General features: G+C 43.1%; 1 protein-coding gene across 2 annotated transcripts in view; it reads left to right on the top strand.

The window, feature by feature from the left end:
- The window catches only part of LOC138296556 (elongin-A-like), a 537,924-nt gene that overhangs the window by 176,604 nt on the left and 335,037 nt on the right, over positions 1-26,283 (top strand). For both annotated transcript variants that reach the window (XM_069235792.1, XM_069235793.1), the window contains exon 4: positions 21,686-22,355. In XM_069235792.1, the coding sequence (XP_069091893.1) occupies positions 21,686-22,355 (670 nt within the window). The remainder of the gene's footprint in view (positions 1-21,685; positions 22,356-26,283) is intronic.

Genomic DNA, 26,283 nt, shown 5'->3' with positions numbered 1-26,283 from the left:
CTTAAATGGGATACCATGGCAAGTTGACCATTACAGAGTTTAGCTCAGCCAGGATAATGCAGCAGAGTGCACCCCAAAGGCTTTCAAAGAAAAGGAGGAAAATCTAGGTTTGAAAAACCAAAGATAGTGAAAAACCAAAGAAATAACTTCTGTACCAAACCATGGGCCTTAACCCAATGCTTGTAGATTGTGGCAGAGGCTTACACTCTCTGGCACACAGAGTCCTCTCTGTGCACTAAGGGTCTTTATCTTGTGCTGGTTCTGCAAAGATGCAAGTCCTTCTGGCATCTTGGATGGCTGCTTATCAATTTTGCTGTTCTTTGGGTCTCGTCTTATAAACTTGGGTCACTCAAATAGCAGCAAACAAGCTCTTCCTTTAGACCACTTCAGCAGTTCTTCAGATCTGTCTAATTTGTTCTGAGCTTGAGACTGAGCGCTGACTAATAGATGCTCTTACTCAGCTGTTCTAAACAGCTCCTTCTTGAAGTCAAGAGTACTGGTCTAAGAACTGGTACTTACAGATTCTGATCAAGGATATATTTTGCCCTGCAAACTAACCAGAAAAGTGAGCAATTTTTCAGGTTTTCCTACTTATTAAATAGTGTGGCTATGCTCATGGTGGGATGCATATTGGTCATCCTGATGAAGACATCAGCAAAACAAGCAAGGCACTTGCAATGGAAGCCTCTGGAGGTTCTGTGGGCTTTGAAGACCAAAACTTACTGCACTAGAGCTAAAACAACAGTAAATATGGGTGGTGTAGTCCAAATATGTATAGTTGTATAGTTAGCCAGCCAATCCAACCAATTAATGTCCACCACCTAACTATTCATCAACTGTTCACCCAGTAAGTTGTGCTGCAAACAGCATTTTTTTAAGGTTTTACCCAGCTACTGGATAAATAGTGAATTAAAGCTGCTATTTAATCGGCTGCTGGATAGATTTAAGGGATTATGCCCTATTTGACCGATGACTGACTGGGTAAATAGATTTGTCTTTTTTAATGAATACTTAACCAGCTGCTGACTAAATAGTAGAGTTTAGATATCGTTTGGCCAGGAGCTGTGCAAGGAGCAAAGAAACTTCACTAGTCATTCGCCAGCCAACTAGATAGCAGAGATCATGTATTATTTGGCTGACAGCTGTTCAACAAGCAAAGAAGGTTCACTATTTTTGGGCCTGCTAACTAGATAGCAGAAATCTTTTACTATTTGGGCTGCTGGCTAGAGGGCAGTGTTCAAGTACTATTTGACCAGTGGCTGTGCAAACAACAAAGACACTTCACTATGTTTATAGATGCAGACTAAAATGATAGGGATCATGGACTGGTTCACCAGCAACCATGTTAACAACTAAGATTTCCTGGCCCTCAAATAAGTAGCAGAGGTTATGTACTATTGGCCCACTGCCATGCAAACAACAAATAAACTTCACTGTTTACCCAGTCACTGACTAAATAGCACATATTATGGACAATTTAGCCAATGGCTAACCAAATAGACGAGAAAGTTCACTGTTTCTTTGCTGGCTAACTAAATAGCAGAGATTGTGCACATTTTGGCTAGCAGCTGTGCAAAAGGTAAAGAAGCTTCCACTATTACCCAGACACAGAAAAAATAGCAGCGGTTAGGTATCATTTGGTGAAGAAAACCCTGTATATGAAGAACCTACAATTTATGATGTTGTTGATTAAATAGCAGATATTTGGAACTCGTAAACCTTTTGCCAGATAACAATAAAGTTTCCCTGTAGATTAGATGCACTTCCTGACCTTGAAAGTAGGACAAACATACTTTTCTATTCTTTTTCAACAAATATTCAAAGTATTCTGTACATTTCTCAAACTCTTCAAATCTTTACTTTTATCCATTTGTCCTAAATATATTTACAGTGCTCATAATCATATTCGTTTTTTCCATAAAAACTTCACCAGGTTACAACATTATTACACACATCATTATTATTTCTCCTATCCGTCAGTCACCTACCTTGCTCTTTAGACACATCCTCTGACACACACCATTCATACCCATCAAAGCCACACCCCACATACACCAAAGACTACAGCCGGAAAAGCTCTTCAATGTCAGCCGCTGTTGTGTTGTGGGCTAGGATAACTCCTAAAAACAGTAAACACATGTTTCAGTGGGTGAAAAAGCAATTGTAAAACAACCTTCTTCAGGACCCAGGTATAGTTTATATTTTTCTCCAGTTGACAGGTGGGAGATTTATCAGCAATGATATATGGGTAATCAAGGGTCAAAACCACATGTTTGAATATATGCTTATACATTTCTTTTAAACAGAAAACTCACATTGGATGGAAATCCACACTGAGATTACAAGGTGTTAAACACATGCAGACATCAAAAGTGCTATTACCCAAGTTGTCACACAAAGCTCCCAAGCCTGCCACTGACATTTACTCCATAGATGAAATACACATGTGAACCATAGAAGGCCTCATATAGAGTTAACTTTATAGAAGCACTGATAAAGGGAGAGCTCCAGGTCATCAGATGTGTCTGCGGTAGACACCCTATGCTTTCTGCTCTATCAGCATCTAATCACCTGCTTCCAGCATTCATGCATCTGCTCTCTATCCCATTACCAAGTGTTCACATCTACTTAAAATACTTACGCCACTCTTTGGTGTAAGTGGGGTGTAGCTAGGAAGGGTATGAATGATGTGTGCCACAGGATGTCTAGAGAACAAGATAGTAGATTGATGGATGGGGGAGATAATAATGATATATGTAATAATGTTCTAACATGGTGTATTGTATAAGGTTTTTATGGAAAAAATATAAATGTGATTAAGGGCACTGTAAACATTTTCGGGACAAATGGATAAAAGTAAAGATTTGAAGAGATTGAGAAACATAAAGAATTCTCTGTAAATAAGTTTTAAAAAGAATAGAAAAGTATGCTTGTTATTGAAATATAAAGAGCAAATAAAAAGATGAAGATGCACTGGGTGTAAATTGGGTTTATCATTGGTCAGAGCATTTACCATTTCCAGCCACTATAGAAGAAATGCAGATCACGTGGGATATTTTGTTTTGTTCATGTCTCTGCGTATGATGTCTTTTGTTATTAGCAAACAGAGGCTACCTCTGATCCCCTTCAGTGTTATGTTTGTTACAGATTGTAAATGCTTCCCTGCCTCCTACTTGGGCTTAGTTTTTGTCGTGACGATGGGTGAATGACACAGGATATAAGTATCACTGCAGACCAGTTGATGGCCAAAAAGTTGATTCCACCTCTCATTTGTTTGCATTGTTCTATTGAGCTTGATAGTAATACCCATGCTGTCAAACATTTTGTAGCATCTATTAATAAGGTGTAGGAAGGTAGCCTCTTTCTAGCCTTGTTACCCCCACTTTTGGCCTGTTTGTGAGTATATGTCCGGGTGTTTTTAGTGTCTCTGGGATCCTGCTAGCCAGGGCCCAGTGCTCCTAGTGAAAACCCTATGTTGTCAGTGTGTTTGTGTCACTGCGATCCTGCTAGCCAGGACCCCAGTGCTCATAAGTGTGTGGCCTGTATGTGTTCCCTGTGTGGTGCCTAACTGTATCACTGAGGCTCTGCTAACCAGAACCTCAGTGTTTATGCTCTCTCTGCTTTCTAAATTTGTCACTGCAGGCAAGTGACTAAATTTACCAATTCTCATTGATACACTGGTACACCCATACAATTCCCTTATATATGGTACTTAGGTACCCATGGTATTGGGGTTCCAGGAGATCACTATGGGCCGCAGCATTTCTTTTGCCACCCATAGGGAGCTCAGGCAATTCTTACACAGGCCTGACACTGCAGCCTGAGTGAAATAACTTCCACGTTATTTCACAGCCATTTTTTTCCCTGCACATAAGTAACCTCTAAGTCACCTATATGTCTAACCCTCACTTGGTGAAGGTTGGGTGCCAAGTTACTTAGTGTGTGGGCACCCTGGCACTAGCCAAGGTGCCCCACATCGTTCAGGGCAAATTCCCCGGACTTTGTGAGTGCAGGGACACCATTACACGTGTGTACTATACATTGGTCCCTACGTATAGCGTCACAATGGTAACTCCGAACATGGCCATGTAACATGTCTAAGATCATGGAATTGTCACCCCGATACCATTCTGGTATTGGGGGGACAATTACATGATCCCGGAGGTCTCTAGCACAGAACCCGGGTACTGCCAAACTGCCTTTCCAGGGTTTCCACTGCAGCTGCTGCTGCCGACCCCTCAGACAGGATTCTGCCCTCCTGGGGTCTGAGCAGCCTCGGCCCAGGAAGGCAGAACAAAGGATTTCCTCTGAGAGAGGGTGTTACACCCTCTCCCTTTGGAAATAGGTGTGAAGGGCTGGGGAGGAGTAGCCTCCCCCAGCCTCTGGAAATGCTAAAATGGGCACAGATGGTGCTCATCTCTGCATAAGCCAGTCTACACCGGTTCAGGGATCCCCCAGCCCTGCTCTGGCGTGAAACTGGACAAAAGAAAGGGTAGTGACCACTCCCCTGACCAGTACCTCCCAGGGGTGGTGCCCAGAGCTTCTCCAGTGTGTCCCAGACCTCTGCCATCTTGGAAACAGAGGTGTTGGGGGCACACTGGACTGCTTTGAGTGGCCAGTGCCAGCAGGTGATGTCAGAGACCCTCTCTGATAGGCTCTTAACTTTCTTGGTAGCCGATCCTCCTTTCTTGGTAGCCAAACCTCCTTTTCTATCTATTTAGGGTCTCTCCTCTGGGGTATTCTTCAGATAACGAATGCAAGAGCTCATCAGAGTTCCTCTGCATTTCCCTCTTCGACTTCTGCCAAGGATCGACCACTGACTTCTCCAGGACGCCTGCAAAACCACAACAAAGTAGCAAGACGACTACCAGCAACATTGTATCACCTCATCCTGCCGGCTTTCTCAACTGTTTCCTGGTGGTGCATGCTCTGGGGGCTGTCTGCCTTCACCCTGCACTGGTAGCAAAGAAGAAATCCCCAGTGGGTCGACGGAATCTTCCACCTGCTACCGCAGGCACCAAAAGACTGCATCACCGGTCCTCTGGGTCCCCTCTCATCCTGACGAGCGTGGTCCCTGGAACACAGGAACTCTATCCAAGTGACTTTCACAGTCCAGTGATCCTTCAGTCCAAGTTTGATGGAGGTAGGTCCTTGCCTCCCCACGCTAGACTGCAAACCTGTGTACTGCGTGATTTGCAGCTTCTCCGGCTTCTGTGCACTTCTCCAAGGATTCCTTTGTGCACAGCCTAGTCTGGGTCACCAGCACTCCGTCCTGCAGTGCTCAACCCTTTGAGTTGGACTCCAACGTCGTGCGACCATCCTTTGTGACTCTGAGCCAGCTCCGGTTCACAAATCTTCTAAGTGCCTGCTCCAGTACTTCTGCGGGTGCTTCCTGCTTCTGTGGAGGCTCTGTGAGTTGCTGAGTCCCCCTCTGTCTCCTCCTCCAATGGCGACACCCTGGTCCTTCCTAGTCTCCAGCAGCACCCAAAAACCTCTACCACGACCCTTGCCGCTAGCAAGGCTTGTTTGCCGTATTTCTGCGTGGGAACACTTCTGCAACCTTCAGCACACCGGGACATCTTCCATCCAAAGGAGAAGTTCCTAGCTCTCTTCGTTGTTGCAGAATCCTAAACTTCTTCCATCTGGAGGCAGCCTTCTTGCACCTTCATCCGGGGTTTCCTGGGCTCCTGCTTCCCCCCGCCCCCCGGACACTATTGCGACTCTTGGACTTGGTTCCCTTGCCTTGCAGGTCCTCAGGTCCAGGAATCAGTCTTCAGTGCTTTGCTGGGGTTTGTGGTTCTTGCAGAATCCCCCTATCACTACTATTGTGTCCTATTGGGGTAGTAGGGGTACTTTACTCCTACTTTTCAGGGTCTTGGGGTGGGGTATCATGGACACCCTGACTGTATGCTTACAGTCCCACTGATCCTCTACAAGCTCCCATAGGTCTGGGGTCCATTCGTGATTTGCATTCCACTTTTGGAGTATATGGTTTGTGTTGCCCCTAGACCTATGTTCACCTATGCATCCTATTGTAATTTTACACTGTTTGCATTACTTTTCTTACTATTACTTACCTGTTTTGGGTTTGTGTACATATGACTTGTGTATATTACTTACCTTCTAACTGAGGGTACTCACTGAGATACTTTTGGCATATTGTCCTAAAAAAGTACCTTTATTTTCAGTAACTGTGTATTGTGTTTTCTTATGATATTGTGCATATGACACCAGTGGTATAGTAGGAGCTTTGCATGTCTCCTAGTTCAGCCTAGCTACCTTCTATCAGCCTAAGCTGCTAGAAACACCTCTATTCTACTAATAAGGGATAACTGGACCTGGCACAGGGTGTAAGTACCACAAGGTACCCACTATAAGCCAGGCCAGCCTCCTTCATAAGGCTTCTGGGTAAATAGTGATTTTTCTTTGCTGTTTGTGGCCGCTGATTCAATAGTAGAAAATATTTACTGTTTGGCCAGTGGCCTTGAAAATTACAGGCACACTTCACATTTCACCTGGCTGATAGCTAAATCATTGAGATTCTTCACTGTCCAGCAGCTGTGCACATAACAAAAACTTCACTATTTACATGGCTGCTGGCTTATTAGCATAGGTTACAGACTATTTGGCCAGTAGTCAAACAAACCACAAAGAAACTTCACACATTCCCTGGGTGCTAGCAAAATAAATATTATTTAGAGTTTGGCCCGAATCCATGCAAACAGGCGGTAATTATTTTCCTGGCCGCTGACTAAATGGTAGATATGATGTACTATTTCATGGGTAGCCTGGCAAATGGAAAAAAAGCATCCTTACCCCCTGCTGGCTAAATAGCAGAAATGATGTACTGTTTGGCTGGTGGCCTTGCAAATTGAAGAGAAACATTTTTCACCTGGTTCTTTGCTAAATAGCAGACCGAAAACAAAACTTGGCCAGTAGAAATCCAAATAGCAGAGGAACTTCACGATTTACCCAGCTGTTGTCTAAACAGCTTAAATTGTGTATTTTATGCAGATTTCAACAGGTACTTACCACCAGGTAGAAGTGTAGACAAGGAGTGAATATAATTGGTATCCATCTCCTTATGAAAGTTCAGGTTCTGATAACATTTCGTTCACATGTATTTGCAAATTGCACACATACATTTGTGAATTGAATAGTATCTTACTGACCTATGAACTATTAGGTGGGTTCACAAAATACTTAATCACAGGACGTTTCAGAATGACCCACCAAATTATTAATTCATCAGGTAGGTGTCAATTTGCACCATCTGTGATTTGCTTTAATCAGAGGGTGGGTGTCCTGCAAGGGACAGCATATCGCTGTATCTATGACTGCGTTCCAAAATGAAAACTTGTTTTTAAAGCAGCCTGTGTTCCTTGAAAGAACTAGTGCTAATTAAAAAAAAAGACTTTTTTTTTTTTTTTTGGTTTTTTTTTTTTTGGGACATTCTGGCCCCTTATGCTGCCAAAATGATTCCCAAAGGGAATTGACTCCTAAGGGTACCCCATCAGCTTTGCTAATTATTTATTACTCTAACTCCAAGGCCAGTTATAGCCCATGTCTGTTAAAATAATTTGGAACATTATTTAACAATTATTTACCACCCCAACTCAGAGGTCATTATCTCATCAATGGTTTGTGACAGCAATTCCATTAATAAACTGTCAGTTATTTAAAACCCCAACTCAGAATTAATTAGGTCATGAATGGGTTGGGACATCAATTACTTTTTTAAACTGTTATAAATGTCTTTCCCAATTGGAAAAGAGGGGTGAGAGAAACCCCTTTCACGCCCTCTCCTATTTGGGATTCAGAAAATTATCACAAAAGTCATTTTACAAGTCAAAAGAATTTTACAACTCGTAAAAGGGATTTTCTACATAATAAGCTCTTTTGTGGTCACAGACACTGACTTTGCAGCATGAGGCTCTTAGTGCTAAAACTGGTTTAGATGCAAGCAATAACTTATAGATAGGCCTGGGTGAAATTTTTATTACCCCTGAGTAATCAGAATAATGTTGGTAACTATGCAATACTCTTCTGATGGAAAACTAGTGAAAACTAAACAATTACGCCTGCTCGCTTAATTAAGAGTACTTTTTGGCAAAAATCCTGAAGCAAAGGCACAGGGGAAAAAAAAACTTAGCTAGTGTGAACGGCTGCTGCTCTTCCTCTTCTGTTACATTTAGCACTACTTTCATAGCACAAAATGCATCATAAGGTCCGCTTTGGATGTGAGGGTGAATTTTGCAACAATAGCTCTAAATGCTGGGTTGAGTTCCTTATGTAATTCCGGATATTTTTGCTATAGTTTTGTATAATTATACTACAGCAAATTACACTGACTTCTAGATCTAAAATTTTGAAATTTTCTATGTTGTTTTGACAGACATTGTACAGAATGCCACTCCATTGCACCATGGACCAAGACACAGGAAATTGGGAGGACCTTTATGGAGCAGTCTTGTGCTCCACACATGCTCCTACTCCTTCAGGTTTACCTCCAGTGGTGGCTAACTATAGAGATGATTATAACATTTTCAAGGCTAGTCAATGCTGTTTCATCTTCTACATATATGTACTTGCTCTTACTCTCAAAGCCATGCACTATACCAGAGACTGATATAGGATTACCCAAAGGCTCCATATTATCAGGACAGTTGTTTTTCTGCAGCAGATCAGTGTTTTCTGGAATCAATAATTCTGGTTCAATTAAACAAATAGGACTAAAACACATGAAGGCAATGATTTGTAATAGCAAAGGCCAGAACTCCAAATGTTGTATGTCAGTGACATAGTCCCATCTGATACTTAACTCCTTCCCTGCCAAGGACGTAATGGTTACGTCCATGGCTGCGGCGCTCAGGCACCATGGACGTAACAATTATATCCTGGGACCGGCACTCGGGGGAAGCTCTAGCGCTCACCGAGGACCCCCTCCCACCCCCACCCCAGGACAGTGTTGGAAGGGGAATCACTTCCCCTTCCACCCGGACTCCGCCCACCACCCCCACCAGTAATATCTGATGACATCAGGACGCGATCACATGCTGACCTCATCAGAGGTCACCTCCCATCGCGCTGGAAGCTCGGGAGGAGGGGGCAGGCAGAGACCTCAAAAGAAAGGAAAGGCTTTTCTTTTGATGTCATTCTGAGCATTTCTGCAGCCCGATTGAGATGCGATCGGGCTGCAGAAATGCCCACTCGACACCAGGGATATATGTATTTTTTTGTTGTTTGTGTAAAAGGGGAGCGCCCCCTTGCGCAAGAGCAGCTCCCAAGGGGAGCAAATTATTTTTAAGCCTTTTCTGCCTATATTGATTAGGCCGATCTGCCGAATCCACAAGACACCAGGGATTGTTTTTTTTGTGTTGTATCATAAGGGTCGCTCCCCAGGGGGCAATAATTTTATTAGGCCTAGTCTGGCTCCCCCGGGGATATATCAGCTTATATTGATGAGGCTGATCCGGCCCCAGGGGAGGTAGAAGCCACTAGACACCAGGGATTATTTTTTTTTTTTTCATGAAATTGGGATAAGGGGAGCGCCCCTTGGGCAAGGGTCTCTTTCCAGGGGGCAGTTTTTTATTAGGCCTTTTCTGCCCCCCCGCCACCCCACCCAGGGGCAGATCAGCCTATATTGATGAGGCTGATCTGGCCCCAGGGGAGGCAGTAGCCACTAGACACCAGTGATTTTTCTTTCATATCTTTACATTTATAAGAGGCAAATTTATTTTAGGCCATTTCTGCCCACCTTGGGGGCAGATCGGCCTTTTTTTCTTGGGCCAGTCTGCCCCCCCAGGGGGTCAGAAACCACTAGACACCAGGGATTTATTTGTGTGTGCCAGTTTCATGCAAGGGGAGCGACCACTTAAGCAAGAGTCGCTCCCCTGGGGGAAAAATTTCTTTTAGGCCATTTTTGCCCCCTTTGGGGGGCAGATTGGCCTATTTTTATAAGGCTCACCTGCCCTGTAGGGGGGCAGAAACCCCACCCGACACTGAAGTTTTTTTTTTTTTTTTTTCTTTTTCAAAAAGAGGGTGGGAGTAGGGCCATACCCCCACCCCAAATAAATGGGGACAAAGTTGTCCTGCCCACCGTTGCGCATATGGGGCAATTACCCCTGATCCACTACCCGGGGTAGGGGGGGTTGCAGAAAGCCTACTAGATCCCAGGGAATTAAAAATAATGGGCTGGTGGCTACCAACCAGTATGGGCATGGTTATGGCCCCACCCCAACTGAAGGAGGTAAGTCTTTCAGTCTCCCCTGCACACTAAAACATCTTATCCCACGGCAAGCAAGAGTATATTTGATTATTTTTCGGTTTTGGTTTTACATTTGGGCCATGAGAGCTTGACTAACTCTCAAAATCGTCCCACTTAGAATGGTGAGGGCTGCGCTTTTTGGACTTTGGGACGCTGCCATGTAGAAAAATCCACAAGACCTAGACACAGCTGAAAACTAAACATCTGGGTGAGTCAGGGGTGGTGTGCTTCACATGCACCCCACACCGTTTTCTTATCCACAATGTCTTGCAAACATCCAATTTTGCTGGAAATCACAAAAATTTTCCATATTTTTCTGATGGAACCTTCCGAAATCTGCAGGAATACACAATTCCTACCACTCAGCATTTTCGCATCTATACCGTTAAAATTCTGCCCCACTTGTCAGCCTAAAAACATTTCTTTTTCAAACTGCCCTTCTGCATCTGCTTTGTAACCCTCCTCAATTTCGACATGTTTTTGGCTCTTCCCTGTCTCAGGCACTTGGCCCACCTACACAAGTGAGGTATAATTTTTACCAGGAGACTGGGGAGAACGTTGGGTGGTAGGAAATGTGTCCCGGTGCAGTGATTACGCACACAGATGTGGAAGAAATGTGATTTGTTTTTTGCTAAATTTGAGCTTTGCTTAGGATTCTGGGTAAGAAAACACTGGGGGATCCACATTAGTCACACCTCCTTGGACTCCCTCTGGTGTATAGTTTTCAGAAATGTTTGGGTTTGGTAGGTTTCCCTATATGGGTGCCAAGCCCAGGACCAAAAACTCAGGTGCCCCCCCCCCCCCTCACTACAAAAACAGGTCTTTTTGTATTTCATAATTGTGATGTGTCCACATAGTGCTTTGGGGCATTTTCTTTTACGGATACTAGGCCTACCCACACAAGTGAGGTACCATTTTTACCGGAAGACTTGGAGGAACACTGGGTGGAAGGAAATTTGTGGCTCCTCTCAGATTCCAGAACTTTGTCACAGAAATGTGAGGAAAAGGTGTTTTATGGCCACATTTTGAAGTTTGAAAAGGATTCTGGGTAACAGAACCTTGTGAGAGCCCCACAAGTCACCCCATCTGGATTCCCCTAGGTGTCTAGTTTAAAAAAAATGCATAGGTTTGGTGGGTTTCCCTAGGTGCCGGCTGAGCTAGAGGCCAAAATCAACAGCTAGGCACTTTGCAAAAAACATGTCAGATTTAAATGTAAAAATGTGATGTATCCATTTTGCGTTTCCTGTTGCAAGCATGAGGCCTACCCATGTAAGTGAGGTACCATTGTTATCTGGAGACTTGAGGGAAAACAGAATAGCAAAACAAGCGTAATTGCCCCTTGTCTTTTTCTACATTTTTACCTTCCAAATGTAAGACAGTGTGTAAAAAAAGACGTCTATTTGAGAAATGCCCTGTAATTCACTTGCTAGTATGGGCACCCCAGAATTCAGAGATGTGCAAATAATCACAGCTTCTCAACACCTTATTTTATGCCCATTTTGGAAATACAAATGTTTTCTTGATACCTATTTTTCACTTTTTATATTTCAGCAAATGAATTGCTGGATACCCGGTATAGAATGAAAACCCATTGCACGGTGCAAATCATTTATTTGCTCTGGGTACCTAGGGTTCTTGGGTTCTTGATTAACCGACAAGCCCTATATATCTCCGCAACCAGAAGAGTCCAACAGACATAACGGTATATTGCTTTAAAAAATCTGACATTGCAGGAAAAAGTTAGAGTAAAATGTTGAGAAAAATAGCTGTTTTTTTCCCCCTCAATTTCAATTTTTTTATTTCAGCTGTTATTTTCTGTAGGAAAACCTTGTAGGATCTACACAAATTACCCCTTGCTGAATTGTGTTTAATTTTCAGAAATGCTTAGCTGTGTGGGATACGGCATTGGTTTCATACCCATTTCTGTCACTAACTGGAAGGAGGCTGAAAGCAGAAAAAGTAGTAAAAATGGAGTGTGTCTCAGAAAAATGCGGAAACTGTGTTGAAAAAAGGGGTTTTATGATTCAAGTCTGCCTATTCCTGAAAGCTGGGAAGCTCGTGATATTATGCACCACAAATGCTTTGTTGATGCCATTTTCAGGGAAATTTTTGCTGTATTTTGGTTAATTTCTTGGTCTGCTTCAGGGGAACCCACAAACTGTGTACCTCTAGAATCCCTAGAATGTTGGAAAAAAATGATGCAAATTTGACGTGTGTAGCTTATGTGGACAAAACATTATGAGGGCCTTAGCGCGAACTGCTCCATATAGGCAAAAAAAAAAAAGGGCCTGGCACCTGAGGGGGGGGGGGGGGGGGGGAGGGAAGGCCTGGCAGCGGCGAAGGGGTTAAGGTAATCTTATCAAAATAGAAACAATTGCATGGGCCCTCTTATGAAATCACCAACACAGTATAATTGCTAGTCTCCAGTGCAATTTCATTTCAAGGAAGGAAAACGAATGCCCTGATATTGAGTTTGGGGGACGGAGTTAACTCCATCAGGATGACAGATGACGTTCTCTGCCTTTCTAGGGGAACTACTCCCACCAAATTTATGATTGCCGATCAGTCATGTGAACAACTCCCTGCATTGACAAGGATTGCTGTCACAGTGGTTTCAGTCTATGCAGGAAAAGTTTGACAAACTATACCATCAGATATGAAGGCCTGGCAAGCAAAATGCATCCCAATAATCAATGTACTTAGTTTCATCACACACAGTCTTACTAATACACAGGCTATATATCCACCACACATATGTGCACATGGAATATCAACTTAAAGGTCTGGGGGTCATGTAGACTATTCTGCCAGTCTTGATGCTCATTGCCTCTTCGCTGGCTTCCCAAATACCTCTGCCACATCTCTCCACCACCTTTCATCCAGTTTTTGGAGGTTCAGGGACCACTTGTCTCTGGCTAAAGCTCTCACTGCTGGCAGTCAGAACACATTGTTACTCAGAATACATTTTTAGGTCATCTGATATCTGTCTGCAGCCTTCCTCACCCTCCACCTGCTCATCTAAGCCTTCGTATGATCCTGAGCTCTCCTTTACTGATTGCCATAGTTCTTTGATACCCTTTGTTAGCCATTAACCATTTTTGTTGACTTTAGCCATCTGAGTTTCACAAACGATTTGTCATTCTTTAGAGACTACACTCCATATCACCCGTCCACTTTTAGACCCCTCTGTCATGTTTCAGGCCCTCTACCAGCAGATCCTCCCTCAGGCTACTGTGCCAGCATGAGTCTGCATTTTCTATCACTTAAAGGTCAGGGTGTTAATTGTTCTTGCTTTTAATTCCCTTTGCAGCCACCTCTGATTTTTCCTACTTATCAGTTCTAAACATGGGATAAAAAGGTGAGGGTTTCTGGAGGTTGACGGCATAAGAAGCATGTATAAGAACTATTTACAAAAGGAGTATCCTAATACATGTGGCATATAATCACATAGGTGTCCTCCTGGTCCCAGTCTTCCTCCTTCTCCAGGCTCTTCTGTGCCTTCTGTTGCTTGCTCTCCTTTTATGTTCCAAGTCCTCCTTTTCTATGTTGTGTTAGTCCTCCTGGTCCTCATCTTGGTCCTGGTCAAACTAGTTTTGGTGTCCTTACAGCTGATTTACTGAATCTGATGCTTCTAGCCCTTCTTGACCCTCTTCTTCCTGGCTCTGGACCTTTCTTCTGTTAGCTCTTCCTAAGCCTCCTGATACTACAGATCCTCACCCTGATGGCCTGCTCTGTAGGTCCCCACCAATCCCTGTTATCCTAATTCTTCTAGGTATGGCACTGCTAGTTTGGATCATTCTGATCTCCTTGCCGTGGTCCCTGTTTTCGTTGACCACTTTGTCTGGAGTGCACGGGTCCTGGCCGTTCTTATTGGGTCCTGTTGGGCTGGCCATGTTCATTTTGTCACTGGTCTGGCCCCATTGGTTCTTGTGGATCTGATTGTCCTATTGGTTCATCACCAGCCTGGTCCCGATACCCTAGATCCTGGTCCATCTTCTCCACTTGGTAATACAGATCCTGGTGCCCTTGGTTGTGTCCCCTTTGGTCCTCCTTGCCTTGGCTATTGTCCTGCTTATTCTGAGCTTTCTAGGCCACCCTATACTCTCCAATCTGGTCCCTGGTTTTAATGGCCCTAGTCCACCTGCTCCTACCCTGACTAGTTCTCCTGGCCGTCCTACAACTTGTCATGATGCTTGCTTGCTGATCTTCTAGCCTTCCTCTCTGTCTGGTTTGTCTAGCACTGATCTTCCTGGTCTTCAGTTTGTGTTCTCTTCCTGGTTTTGGGCCCAATAGACGTGATCCTTTCATTTCTGGTCCTCCTTGTTTGGGTCTTTGTATGCCTAATCCTCTTGGTTCTGGTCATCCTGATCATCCTAGCCATTCCAGGTCCCCTTCTTTTAATTATTGCTTCCTGATCCTCTTGACAATCATCTCTTTGCACTAGTCATGCTGATCCCCTCAATGCAACAGTCCTCTAGTGTTCTGGTCCTCTTAGTCCTTGCCCTCTTAGTGCTTGTCTTCCTGGTTTGGATCATCCTGGTGGTCCTGGCCCTGTGCCTTCCGCTCCTGGTCCTTGTGGCACTTCACCTAATTGTCTGTGCCCTCTTGGGCCTGGGTCTCATTGTCTGGGGCATTCTGCATCTCATCATTATGGTCCTGCTTTTCCTAGACATCCACACCAAGTCCTTTTTGGCCTTCCTGGTTGTGGCTGTTTAGGTCCTTCTTATCTTCCTCACCCTAGTCCTGCTACCCCCAGGTCCTGGTCTTTCTCCCCAAGTGGTATTCTGGGCCCTGGTCCTATAGTCATGGTCCACTCAAACTCCTAGGCCTGTTCCCAGTCTTCTTAGTGATGATCTTTCTAATCCACCTTGTTCTGGTTCTACTGGTATCCTTGGTACTGCCCCCTCATATTGTATCAGTGGCCATAAGCCTCATGCTCCTATTATTCTAGGATTTGGTCGTAATCCTCCAGCTCTTTGTCCTCATTCTTCTACATCATCTGATCATGGTCCTCCTTGCTCTGGTTGTCCTGGGCCTCGCCATACTGTTCCTCATCTTCTAGGCTATCTTGTTCCTACGCCTCTGGCCTGGACCTCCAGGGTTTAGTCACCCGGGTCCAGATCTCTGTGGTCCTTATTCTCCTTTTCCTCTTCACTCTGGTCCTAATGTTCCTGGTACTCAATGTCTTGATTTTCTTTGCCCTAATCTTCTTTGCCGCCCAAGCCCTTTGTTTTCTGGTAGTCTCGGAGCTTTGTCTTGTGGTTCTGTTTACCTGTGTCCCTGGTCTCACCTCAGTGGCACTCGTGCCCATGGTCATGCGATTCTGGTTTTTCATAGTCCTAGTCTTTCCTGAGATTGTGTCCATTGGCTGTGGTCCTCTTCATCCTGGTCCTTCTAACTTGGTTTCTATTGGGCCTAGTTCTCATGGATCTGGTTCACCAACTATCCTAGCCTTTTTCTCAATGGTCCTGGTCATCCTCATTCTCCTAGTCCTATTTCTTTTTTTTTTTATCATACAACGTGCCTCAACTGGCTCTTTCTTTCTGGTCCCTTTTGTCAGTCACTTTCTCCTAGACCTTCTCACCATGAACCTCCTAGTCCTGGCACTGTAGGTCCTGGCCCATCTGTCCTTTTGTGTCCTTACCCTATTAATGTTTGTCCTCCCCATTTCTGTTGTGTTGTCCTGGTCCTCCTGGATCACTTTCTTGTCCTGTTGGTCTTGCTGGTACTGCAGCATTTAATCCTGGCCTTCTTGATTCAGTTTCTCCTTGTTCTGGTGCTCCTGAGCCAGGTAATTTTGGTTCAGTCCTCCTGGCAGTATTGCCCAGTGCCCTTCCTCTGTCTCACTTGGCAATCCAACCCTTAGTCACCTAGGTCCTGCTCTTAATGGCCCTCTTAGCCCTCACTGGTCCTCTGGTAATGATCCTTTTACTTCACTTAGTCCCCCCTACTCTTGTCTCCAGGGTGTCCTTAGTACTGGTCCCCTTGGTTTCATAGCCCCTGCCCTGCTTGTTTTCTTTGTACTACTGGCCATTACTTTCCACACCCTGATCTTCATAGTCCTCTACAATCTGGCCCTGATCATCTTGATCCCAGTCTGCATGTTCCTTGACCGCATGGTTCTTCATTAACTTGTCCTGGCCCACCACAGTTCATCCCAGCCTTGCCTAGATCTGTTCTTGCTGGACTGTGTGGTAGTCATTGCCATGTACTCATGCATTTTAGTCCTTTATATCCTGAGTCTCTGGTTTCACAGGGTCTGGAACGTTTAAACCCCCCTCACCCTAATTCATGTCCAACAGTCCTCCTGGTCTTGCTCCCATAATATTACCCTTGTGTGCATGTTCCTAATCCTTCTGCTCCTAGTTCTCTTGGTCCATGTAGTCCTGGTCTCTGTTTAATTACTCCTTTGTCTGATCCCCATGTATCTGATCTTCTGGTGCTAGCCCCATTGGCCTTTGTTTCCCCAGTCCTCCTAGTACCCCTGTCCTCCTGCTCCATGCTAGTCATATTAGTCTTTCTGGTCTTTTGGTCTTCCCTGTTCCACCTTGTTCTTCACCTGACTCTGGTCCCCTCTTCCATAGCCCCCTTAGCAATGGTCCTCCTGTGTCTCGTCTTCCTCATTGCTCTGGCAGTGGTCCTCCTGGCTCCCATTTTGTGGGACACCCTGGGTCATATAGTTCTTGTCAACTTGGTTTTGAATCCTCCTGAGTCTGACTCTCATGGGCTTTCTCATCTTGGTCCTATTGGGCATAGACTTCCTGTCCTTTATCTCCTCCTAGTTGTTCTAATCTAGGGTCTCTAGGAACTGCTAGCTCTGGTCCTTTCTGGCTGTGGTCTTCCTGGTCCTGGTGGAACTGGTTCATTCACCTATGGCCCCTTGGTCCTCCTTGAGCATATCTCTGTGATTTTGGCCCTCCCGTTTCTGCTCCTTCTTTTCACTGGCCTCCTGGTACTGGGCCTGTTTGGTCTGTCTACCTAGGTCTTCTACTCCTGGCAGTCCTTTTCATTCTCATCCAGTTCAATGTGCCCAGGACCCCTTAGCCCTTTTTGTCTTTATGGTTTAGGACTTTGTTTCTCCTTGCCTTGGTCTTTCTGTCCCTTCGGCCATTTTCCACTGGATCCAGATCCTCCTGGCCCTCCTCATCCTTATCCTGGTACTTCTAGTCCTGTTTTTCCTTATCCTGAATTCCTAGTCTATTTGTTCCCGGGTCTCCTCTGGCATTGGTAACTCTGGTCCATGTAGATTAGGCCTCCCTGTGTCTGGTTCTTCTTGTCCTAGCCCTTGTGGCTCTGGTCCACCTCCTGGCCCTTGTTCTCTTACTTGTCATCATTCCCCCTCACCCCCCTTGTCTTATTCCTTCCATCTGCAGACCATTCCACAGTAACCTTAGTCAGGTACAGCCTCCAAGCCTGCTGCTCACATTTTGTTTTGCTTTTAACTTCCATATTCCTTTTGTTGAGATAACATTGGCAAGGTTCAAAGTTCGTGCTCAGTAGAGACAAGATTGCCCATGTAAAAAAAAAAAAAAAAAAACACTGCTGAGCATGCTAAAAATATAAACTACCATTTCCAAGCTACATTCTGCAGGTGACTAAAATGTCTGAGTGGCTGCAGTGTCCACTCATTACATGGAACCAATAAGCATCTATCCCTGAAACCCATTCTGCTGGGTGAATAGTATGAAAATGTGTGCCCATTCACAGGCAGCAGAGTAAACTCCTTCTGTGAATTACCCAGATGCATTACTTAGCTGTCTCGTGCTTTCACTTCCCCATTCCACAGAAGCGCCATTACTGTGTCACTCAATTTCCCTCCTACAAGTGACCCAAAGCACTGTGCTCCCAAGCACATATTTCCTGCTGTACATGCTCCTCCCTCTGGCGTTCAGGTATCACCTATCTGTCTGCATTGCCTGTATGCTGATTCTCGATTGCTACTACGTTGTCAGGTTTGGAATACTAAGCGAATACAACCTCCCTTAAAAAAGAAGCCTAAAGATAGAACAGGGTAGCTTAAAAAGAGCACAGCCTCAAAAATCATCAAAAAGAGGATTATGAACATTAAAAAAAAATCTTCTCATGAGTTAATAAAATATTTATCAAACATACTTTAAAACTGTACTCATTATTTTGCAGACCGACAAATACACCTAGTGTGCAGCACAAAATATGTGTTGAATCCTGAAGCTCCTGTAACAGACGTTTGATTCCTACATTTCTTATTTGAATATTAAAATGGCAAACATTTTTATTCAAAATTGATTTTACTGTTTTTCAGCTTAGCTTAGCTTAATTCATGTACTTACCTTTGCTCAAACTATTACACATTTGTATGTGCATATAGTTTCAAATGCTGCACAAATGTTGCATTCCCATTACAAAATGGCCACCACCCCACCATTGCCTGTTGTCACTTTTGTCTTCTTTGCTGGCTAAACAAAGACCCCACTTCACACTATTTATTTAGCCTCAAGTCAAATTGTGCCCCATATCTACTACATAGCCTGTGGCCTGCTAAGCAGCAAATGGTGTATGCTATTTTGCAGGCCACCAGTTAAATAGCCGATATTGTGTTCTCTTTCAACTGTGGCCAGATACATGGACACTTCCCTTTTACAAATGTTTTATTGGCATTATAAACATACTCATGGATCATTACAAAGGTTACAGTGTTAGGTTCGTTATGAGTACTCGTAAGAGTACATGAGATGTCCTTTAATGATGCATCATTTTTAATGTATCCAGTCTATATGCCTTAGTAGCATATGTAACGTTTGATTCAGTATCACTCCCCACCACCCAAACCCTTCTTGAACACAAACTTATGCTTTATTGCTCTTCTCACAACCCATCATAGTCTTAACACATTTTAAGAACAGTGAGGTTATTGCCCTCTTTGTATGGTTTCGTATAAATATTGAAGATAATATCGTGGTTCTTCCATGATTTGGAACATTGTCTGTCTATACAACCAATGAATCTTCACATTAGAATACTTTTTAAACATATTTATCTAAAGAAGTGTATGTCACAGGGGTTTACGGAGGTAGTTAATGGTCTTTGCTTTGGAATTTCAGGGCTTCCAAAATAGTATCCCATCTATGGGCAATATGTTTTTTTTCCTTAGTCCAGCACGTTCCTCCCTATGCAAGTGACCTCTTGCATGTAGTTATTCAACAGCTATAGTGGGTTTCCAGTTCATGGTAATATTTTGGCGAGCTAACACAGCTGCATCAGAGAGTTTCCCAGAAACTGTGTCCTGGTTAGGGTATGGGGAGAGGAAGAGTAAACAAACCTAGAGTATATTATGCACCTCATGACCCATGAATTGAATGAGTTCAGTGATGATAAAATCCCATGAGGGCTATTGGGCTTTGTTGACTTACATCATGGTAATTGGGGAAGCTCCAGGATACATTTTGCTCATTCTTTTTGAAGAAGTTGAAATTGTGTGTTGCACAATATCTTATGCAGGTTAGTAAGGATCTTTTTCATTGTGAATCCTGTAAAGTCCTGGCCAATTCGGATTCCCATTGTGTGGGGAGTTTATAAAATGATACATCTAGATGCCTAAAATCACTTGTAGAACCATTTAATTAAGCATCAATTGTCCATAGTGTGTAGGGTCTGAAGGACTTCATGTGTAGACAGTTTAGTCATTTGTACCTGCCATAGTTCTTGTAATGCATGTTTAATCATTTGGAATATCCTTGTCTTGTACTAATGTCCCAAACTAGTGTAATAGCCCAACTGAAAACCACACACCAATCGTATCAGTTCAGTTCACAGAACGAGGGCAAAGGGGAGTCAGCCTGCCTTTGTGTAGGGTGTCCCAATGATGGGGTTATGGGAGGCATAGGTAAGGGTATGTTTTGTGTGTACAAAGGTGCCTTTTAGGCATGCTAGGGCAGTATGCAGCAGAACAGGCATCTTGGCAATAGGTAGTTTCCTAGGATACAATAGCTTTTACAGAGTACGGTCTTTTAAATTCCCCATCGTATACCTGTCTCAACCAGGAAATGTCCAGCAAGCTTGCTACTCACCCATTGTAACTGGACCGCTAAATAACACGTTCCCAGGTTGGGGAGACCAAAGTATCCAGCGTCACATGGTAGTTGTAACATGGAGAGGGACACTCATCATCATCCTCATTCCCAAGTTAAGCAAGTGATCAGTTGATCCAAGTCTTTAAAAATCAATGAGGCAGGATCAGAGGGAAGTTTACTAAATAATACAACAAATGTGGGAGTGTAGCTGCAGAGAGCACAGCCACCATTTTGCCAGGTGGTTATTACTACTATCCATGTATGTGTAATACTACATATCAGATAGAGCTAAATGGATATCAATATTGTCAATGATGAATTATGAAAAACCTGCGACTTGTTCACATCCTAATATACCTGTCACTGTAGCTCAATCTTAGGACTCCATTACTCTTACCAGAAGGCTGGCTTCCAGAAAAGTAGTCCGAGGAACAAATGGGACTGGACAAATTGTAACTGAAAGAGAAGGGGTGCAACCCATCACAGAGGGTTTGTTTGAGAGCTGGGATATTGACTTACCCATCACAAATTCCCTGAAAATGGGGGCAGATGTTAGAAAGACTCCCTGTCCCCATTTGAATTTAGAGAGGAAAGGAGGGGCGGCTAATGAGAGGATTGGTTCTGAAAGAGAGCTACCCAGTCAACCCAGAGTTGGTAACGAAGAAGACTGAAGTATCTTAACAGCCTTCCTTTCTTTACCACAGAGGCGCTTGTCACAAGTCACTACCAAATTTGTTTAATTTAATACAGCAGTTAAAAAGAAAATCGACATACCCTGTACTTCCTTATACTTGAACAGCCGAAGGCTGTTTCTGACACAATGGGAGATGACAGTATAACTGAGTGTTGGACATGGAGACTACAGGTGCAGGATCCAGGTGCATCTGCAAGCAAAGGTCAAAGAGACTGAGCCTTTAGAGGTTAAACACTCGTTACCTGGCAAAAGCCTTGGAGCGCACACTAAAACATTTGTAATATACATTGTCACACTCATGTGGGAAAGTGAGGAAACACAGTTCTAGAAGACAGAAGTCATTTTTTACCAGAGTGCTATCATGTTTCTCTCTGAGGAGTATGGGTAAGAAGATTTGGTTCCATCACTATATACTGTACTGTGATCAACGGTCAGTCTCTCCTAGCCTGGTGAGAAGAGCAGTACACCCTTCACCTAGGGGTTGGGTGAAGTTTGAGTGGAGCAGAATAAACTACTGTGCTGAGGAGAATGTAGAAACATGGAGCTTCAAGGGTTTTATCCCTAGTAGGGCAAAAACACAGGGAATTTAAAATAAGGCATACGTAGGACAGGGTAGTACAGATTGCTGAACAAGCAGACATTGCTTCTCACAAATGTTTCTTTTCTTTTTTTTAGTGATCCAAAACAAGAACACTCCTATGAGAGAAATGAAAAATCGGGATCCTCCACTACAAAGGAAAATAAGCCAGTTGAATGTAAGACCAAAGGCTCAGAAAGTGTTGCAAAGGAATATAAAGAGACGTCAACTAAGGATAAATGCAAATTGACAACAAAAGATTCTGCTTACAGCAAGACTCTTGAAGGCAAAAAATCCAACTCCAGCCTCAGTAAAAAACATCTGAAAACTGCTCCTGATGCGTCCTTAAGGAGTGATTCAAAGAGCAGTATTGGAAAGCAATCAAGTTCAGAAAAGCTGTCTCCTGGTTCCACAACCTCAAAGAAAGATTCTTCAAGCCAGAAGGTAGTAATGAAGCAATCCTCAAAAGAGGACAGGAAGCTGGAAAAAAGTGGCATTCCTATACAAAGTTCTACACAAAATGGTAGCCCAAAAAGCACCACAAAGATGGTGGAAGAAGACTTTGAACCACCTACCATGTCCTTTGAATCCTACTTAAATTATGATCAGATTGCTAATAAGAGAAAAAAGACAAACAATCCTGGCAATGAAAAAAATAAAAAAACAAAGACTGATAAGCAACCTAGCACTTTACCAACAAAAAATAAACTGAATGAAGAAAAAAGTAAATGCAAACCAGATGCTGTGCCAGAGACGCTGGAAAAAAAGGTATGGTAATGTGAGTTTCTCTACCTGTGACAATCCGAAGTTTTCGTGGATCGAGGCGTTAACTAACATGCACACATGTAGCAAAGTGCCTACACCTTCTTTCCAACATGTCTTGGAGCGTCTCAGATCCCTCTTATGTAGTTTGGGTGTGTGATAACAGTAAAACATCAATGTAGTCATTGCCTTCCTTGTCATACTGCGGCGTGCTGGTTTCTGTCATCTATGAAAAAATGTCCTGTCACTTCTTATCTGTGAGCTGGGTGTCTCTGTTCTTCCTCTCACTGCTGTTGAACCGCCATAACCAGGAGTTTTGAATTCAGCTTAATATGCAAAAGTGTGGGCACTCTGGACCCGGCAACTTTGCCACCCCAAAATTAATATCAACAAAACGCCCACAGTTAGAATAACTAGATGGTGTAATACTTCAGTTTCTTGAGACAATGTGTCCCTAAGCTAACAACCTCCCAGCAGTGGTGTAACGAATTATGAGGGGGCTGCTCTGCAAAATACATGGAAGGGCCTCTCTCCGGACTTACTCTGGAGCACTCAGGGCCCAGGTACTGCACTGAAGTGGTCCTCTGGAGTTCGCCCCCCCACCTGCACTGCGAAGGCCTTTGTTACGCTACTGCCTCCCAACACATCAAAAATACCCAAATTTAAGTCAATTTAGTAAATAAAGGTCCTGATCAATAACGGAGTTAAATATCAGCAGAATAATTTAAAGGATTTATTACAAAAATTCAACCTGCGGTACAGAATTACTGCTTACTTGAATGGTCTCGGCAAATAGAGCATTACAGCGAAGTGCAAAATCTACAAAAATTGAAGTCACCAGTGAGCAGCAACGTCAAGAAAAAAATGGACAGCATCCCTTGTAGCATTCAGAAAAGCTCTGGATGATTCCCAAAAATCAAGTTTTTTATTTTAATTTTATTTTTTTATACATGTTAGCACTTTAAATTACCAAAAACGCAGATTTATCCTAGTAAGAACAACTGCATCATATTATCTGCAAATCAGAGCACAGTCTCATTAAGCGCAATTTCTTAAAAAATCATTTTTATTCCGTTTTCTGTATTGCGTCATAGTAACATCAAACCACAATATACAATAAAGCCTTTGCTGTAAGCATCAGACAGTAGATTTGGTAGTACTTTGAATGTCATCAAGCGTCATATTGCCTTAACACCTAGCACTATCCCACTATATGAAAGTGATTCTGCCCACTCTATGCAATTTGGGGATCTGGGTATGGTGTAACAAACTAGTTGCACGAACAACAGCAAGCTACTATGAATGAATAGGGTACAGTAAGCTAGCTGAAAGACTTTGAAGTTGATTAACTGAAAGACCTAGAAGTAAATTAACAGTTTTGTGAATAGGCCATAGAAGTTTAATTAAAAACAGCATAAACACTGAAAGTAGACATAAACAGGCATAATTCTGCCTATGTGGTGCAGAAATAATAAAAAAGGATATGTACAGGGTAGATAATGGTAACATCCATTTTACAAAAGATGGCTGCTGGGCCCAAATTGAGGCATAGTCAATAATGGTCAGGAAAGCACACGCCTGCACATTAAAGAAAATGTGTTTTAAAAACAGGATTATAGCAGTGTATACATGTGTATTTGAGCATAAAACTACTTTCTGCATGTTAATTATAATGCACAAAAAACGTAAATGTACAATCTTTTCTAACAGCAATCAATAAAAGTTGGTGACAATCCTTTGTCATTTCCCTCGGTAAAGATCAAATTCTCAACGAGCATGAGAACACTGGGGAAAATGCCCTGCAACAGAACCCAATACCTACTGTAGTAGTATTTTGGTCTCTGCAAGTTGAAATTGCTTTTTTAAACTTCTCAGTTTGATCACCATGTCATCAAAAATGTCTCATTCTCCAGTAGCCTGTATTTTCCCATTCTAAAACTGAGTGTCCCTTTAAATCTGGAGTGAAATCTGGGTTTCCAACATTCGGGGCAAACTGGGAGAAGGTCGTCAATGCCACTTAATGACAAGGGTGATCCCATACCTCCAGGGTGGTCCTAGTCACAGAAGAAACGTAGAGTCCCTAGTTATGGTGTTTTTCAGATCAGTGTGCTTTCAATAATATGGTCTATGACGCAGCCCTGTTTTCTGGGTTTCGCTATATGCCCTTTTGTCATAAAATGGTATGCTTCATTGTGTCTTCTGAGGGTTGGTGTCCCATTCCCCTTTTCATTGGCGAGAAGTATAATGTGCTCATTTTCTGGGATGCTTTCTGGCTCATATGAAATTAATAGCCCTCTGAGGGAGCTCCAGTAAACCAATATTCAAAAATGTTTGTGCATTCCTATGTGCCTATCCTAAAGCATCCTGAATAATGCACTAAGACTTTAGCAACCTGCAAAACTAAACTAAATCAATTTTTATGTTACTATGCAATCTACGTCAGAAGAACACGAAGCTGGCCCATTGTACTGGGATTCGGCCTGTATTTGCTTGAGATATCTACAATACTTGCCAGTTGTGTAGAGGTTTCTGAAATATATGCAGGCCCAATGAACTAAATGCTTCAGTAGTCTACTTGTCATTTTGCAAAAAAAAAGACTTGCTTATCCAATTTCGGGTCAGGCAATGAGGTGACAGATTACAGCAACATTATGGTACCATAGCTATGATATAGGTCCAAGTGCAGGGGGCACTTAGTGTCAGGATATAGATTCTAGCAAGCACTGATCATTTATCTTTCTAAACATGCTATAGTCTGAACATACCATGGCTCTTCTGTTATGCCAGACATTTGAATGAAGCAGAGTTTAGGTTACATGACAGCACTTTTTCTTCTTTTTGTTTCTGACGAAGCGTCTTGCTCTGGCAAATATACATTGGGTCATGCACTTGATTGAAGAAAAATGATATATAACATTTAGCAAGAAAAGTTGCACTTCGCAGATTTTTCATGAGCACATGTCCTTGTATATCTGCTCATGCAAAAATGGACTACACAAACATATTAGAAGTACAACATTTTTTCCGACTCTCTTAAAGAATGTGGCCCATATTGGTTTTACACTGATTCGCCATAATTATTTTTTTAATTATTGGCTGGGATACTTCAACCAGGTTTAAATAAATAATACGAACACCATCATTGCAGGAAAATGGGATTGGCACCTCGTGCTTCTCCTCCCAGGTTCACTTGTTTCCCTCAGTATATTTATTCATATTTGGTTCAAGGTCTATTAATGGTCTGAGAGTAAAATAGGAGTCGTAAGTCATTTTCTTCTGTCCAGCTCCTTTATTCATCAGTATATGTTCCATCCAAAACAATTGTTTTTTCATTTGCACTTTAGTTACATTCCATTATAATTACACAGCCAATTAGTATTTTTGCAACAAGGTTGCTTCTTCAGGGACAATTTTTGACTGATTACTCAATGAAATACTCTGTTCTATAATAGAATATAGCCTTGGAACCCGCCGTAGCGGGCTCTACCGGCTATTAAAGGCCCGCTCCCCGCGTTAAATGCCCGAGCCGAAGGCGAGGGCATTTAACAAGGGAGAGGGACTTTAATAGCCGGTAGAGCCCGCTACGGCGGGTTCTAAGGCTATTAGAACATTCTGCCACTCAGGGCAGAATGTTCTATTAAAAAAAAAAAATGTTCACGGAGCCCGAAGGGATTAAAATCCCCTCGGGCTCCTTGAGGCTTTGTTCACAGCTGCTGCTGTGAACAAAGCGAACATTGGAATGTTGGCGCTGCGGGCTTTTACCGGCCAGTTGTTTTCAATGGAGCCCCCAGCATTCCAATGTTCTAATATACATTTTCCTTCAGATTATTTATGACCCAAAGATTAACCCACTTATTAGTATGGACTTGAAGTCCAAACTTCTAAATTGTCATCACCATTATAATTTCCCTCATTAAGGGGAACATCATTTGGT

The sequence above is a fragment of the Pleurodeles waltl genome, chromosome 5 (genome assembly GCF_031143425.1).
Source record: "Pleurodeles waltl isolate 20211129_DDA chromosome 5, aPleWal1.hap1.20221129, whole genome shotgun sequence".
In the NCBI taxonomy this organism is placed as follows: domain Eukaryota; kingdom Metazoa; phylum Chordata; class Amphibia; order Caudata; family Salamandridae; genus Pleurodeles; species Pleurodeles waltl.
The sequence above is the reverse complement of the archived record's forward strand: the minus strand, read 5'-3'. Positions and strand labels throughout refer to the sequence as shown.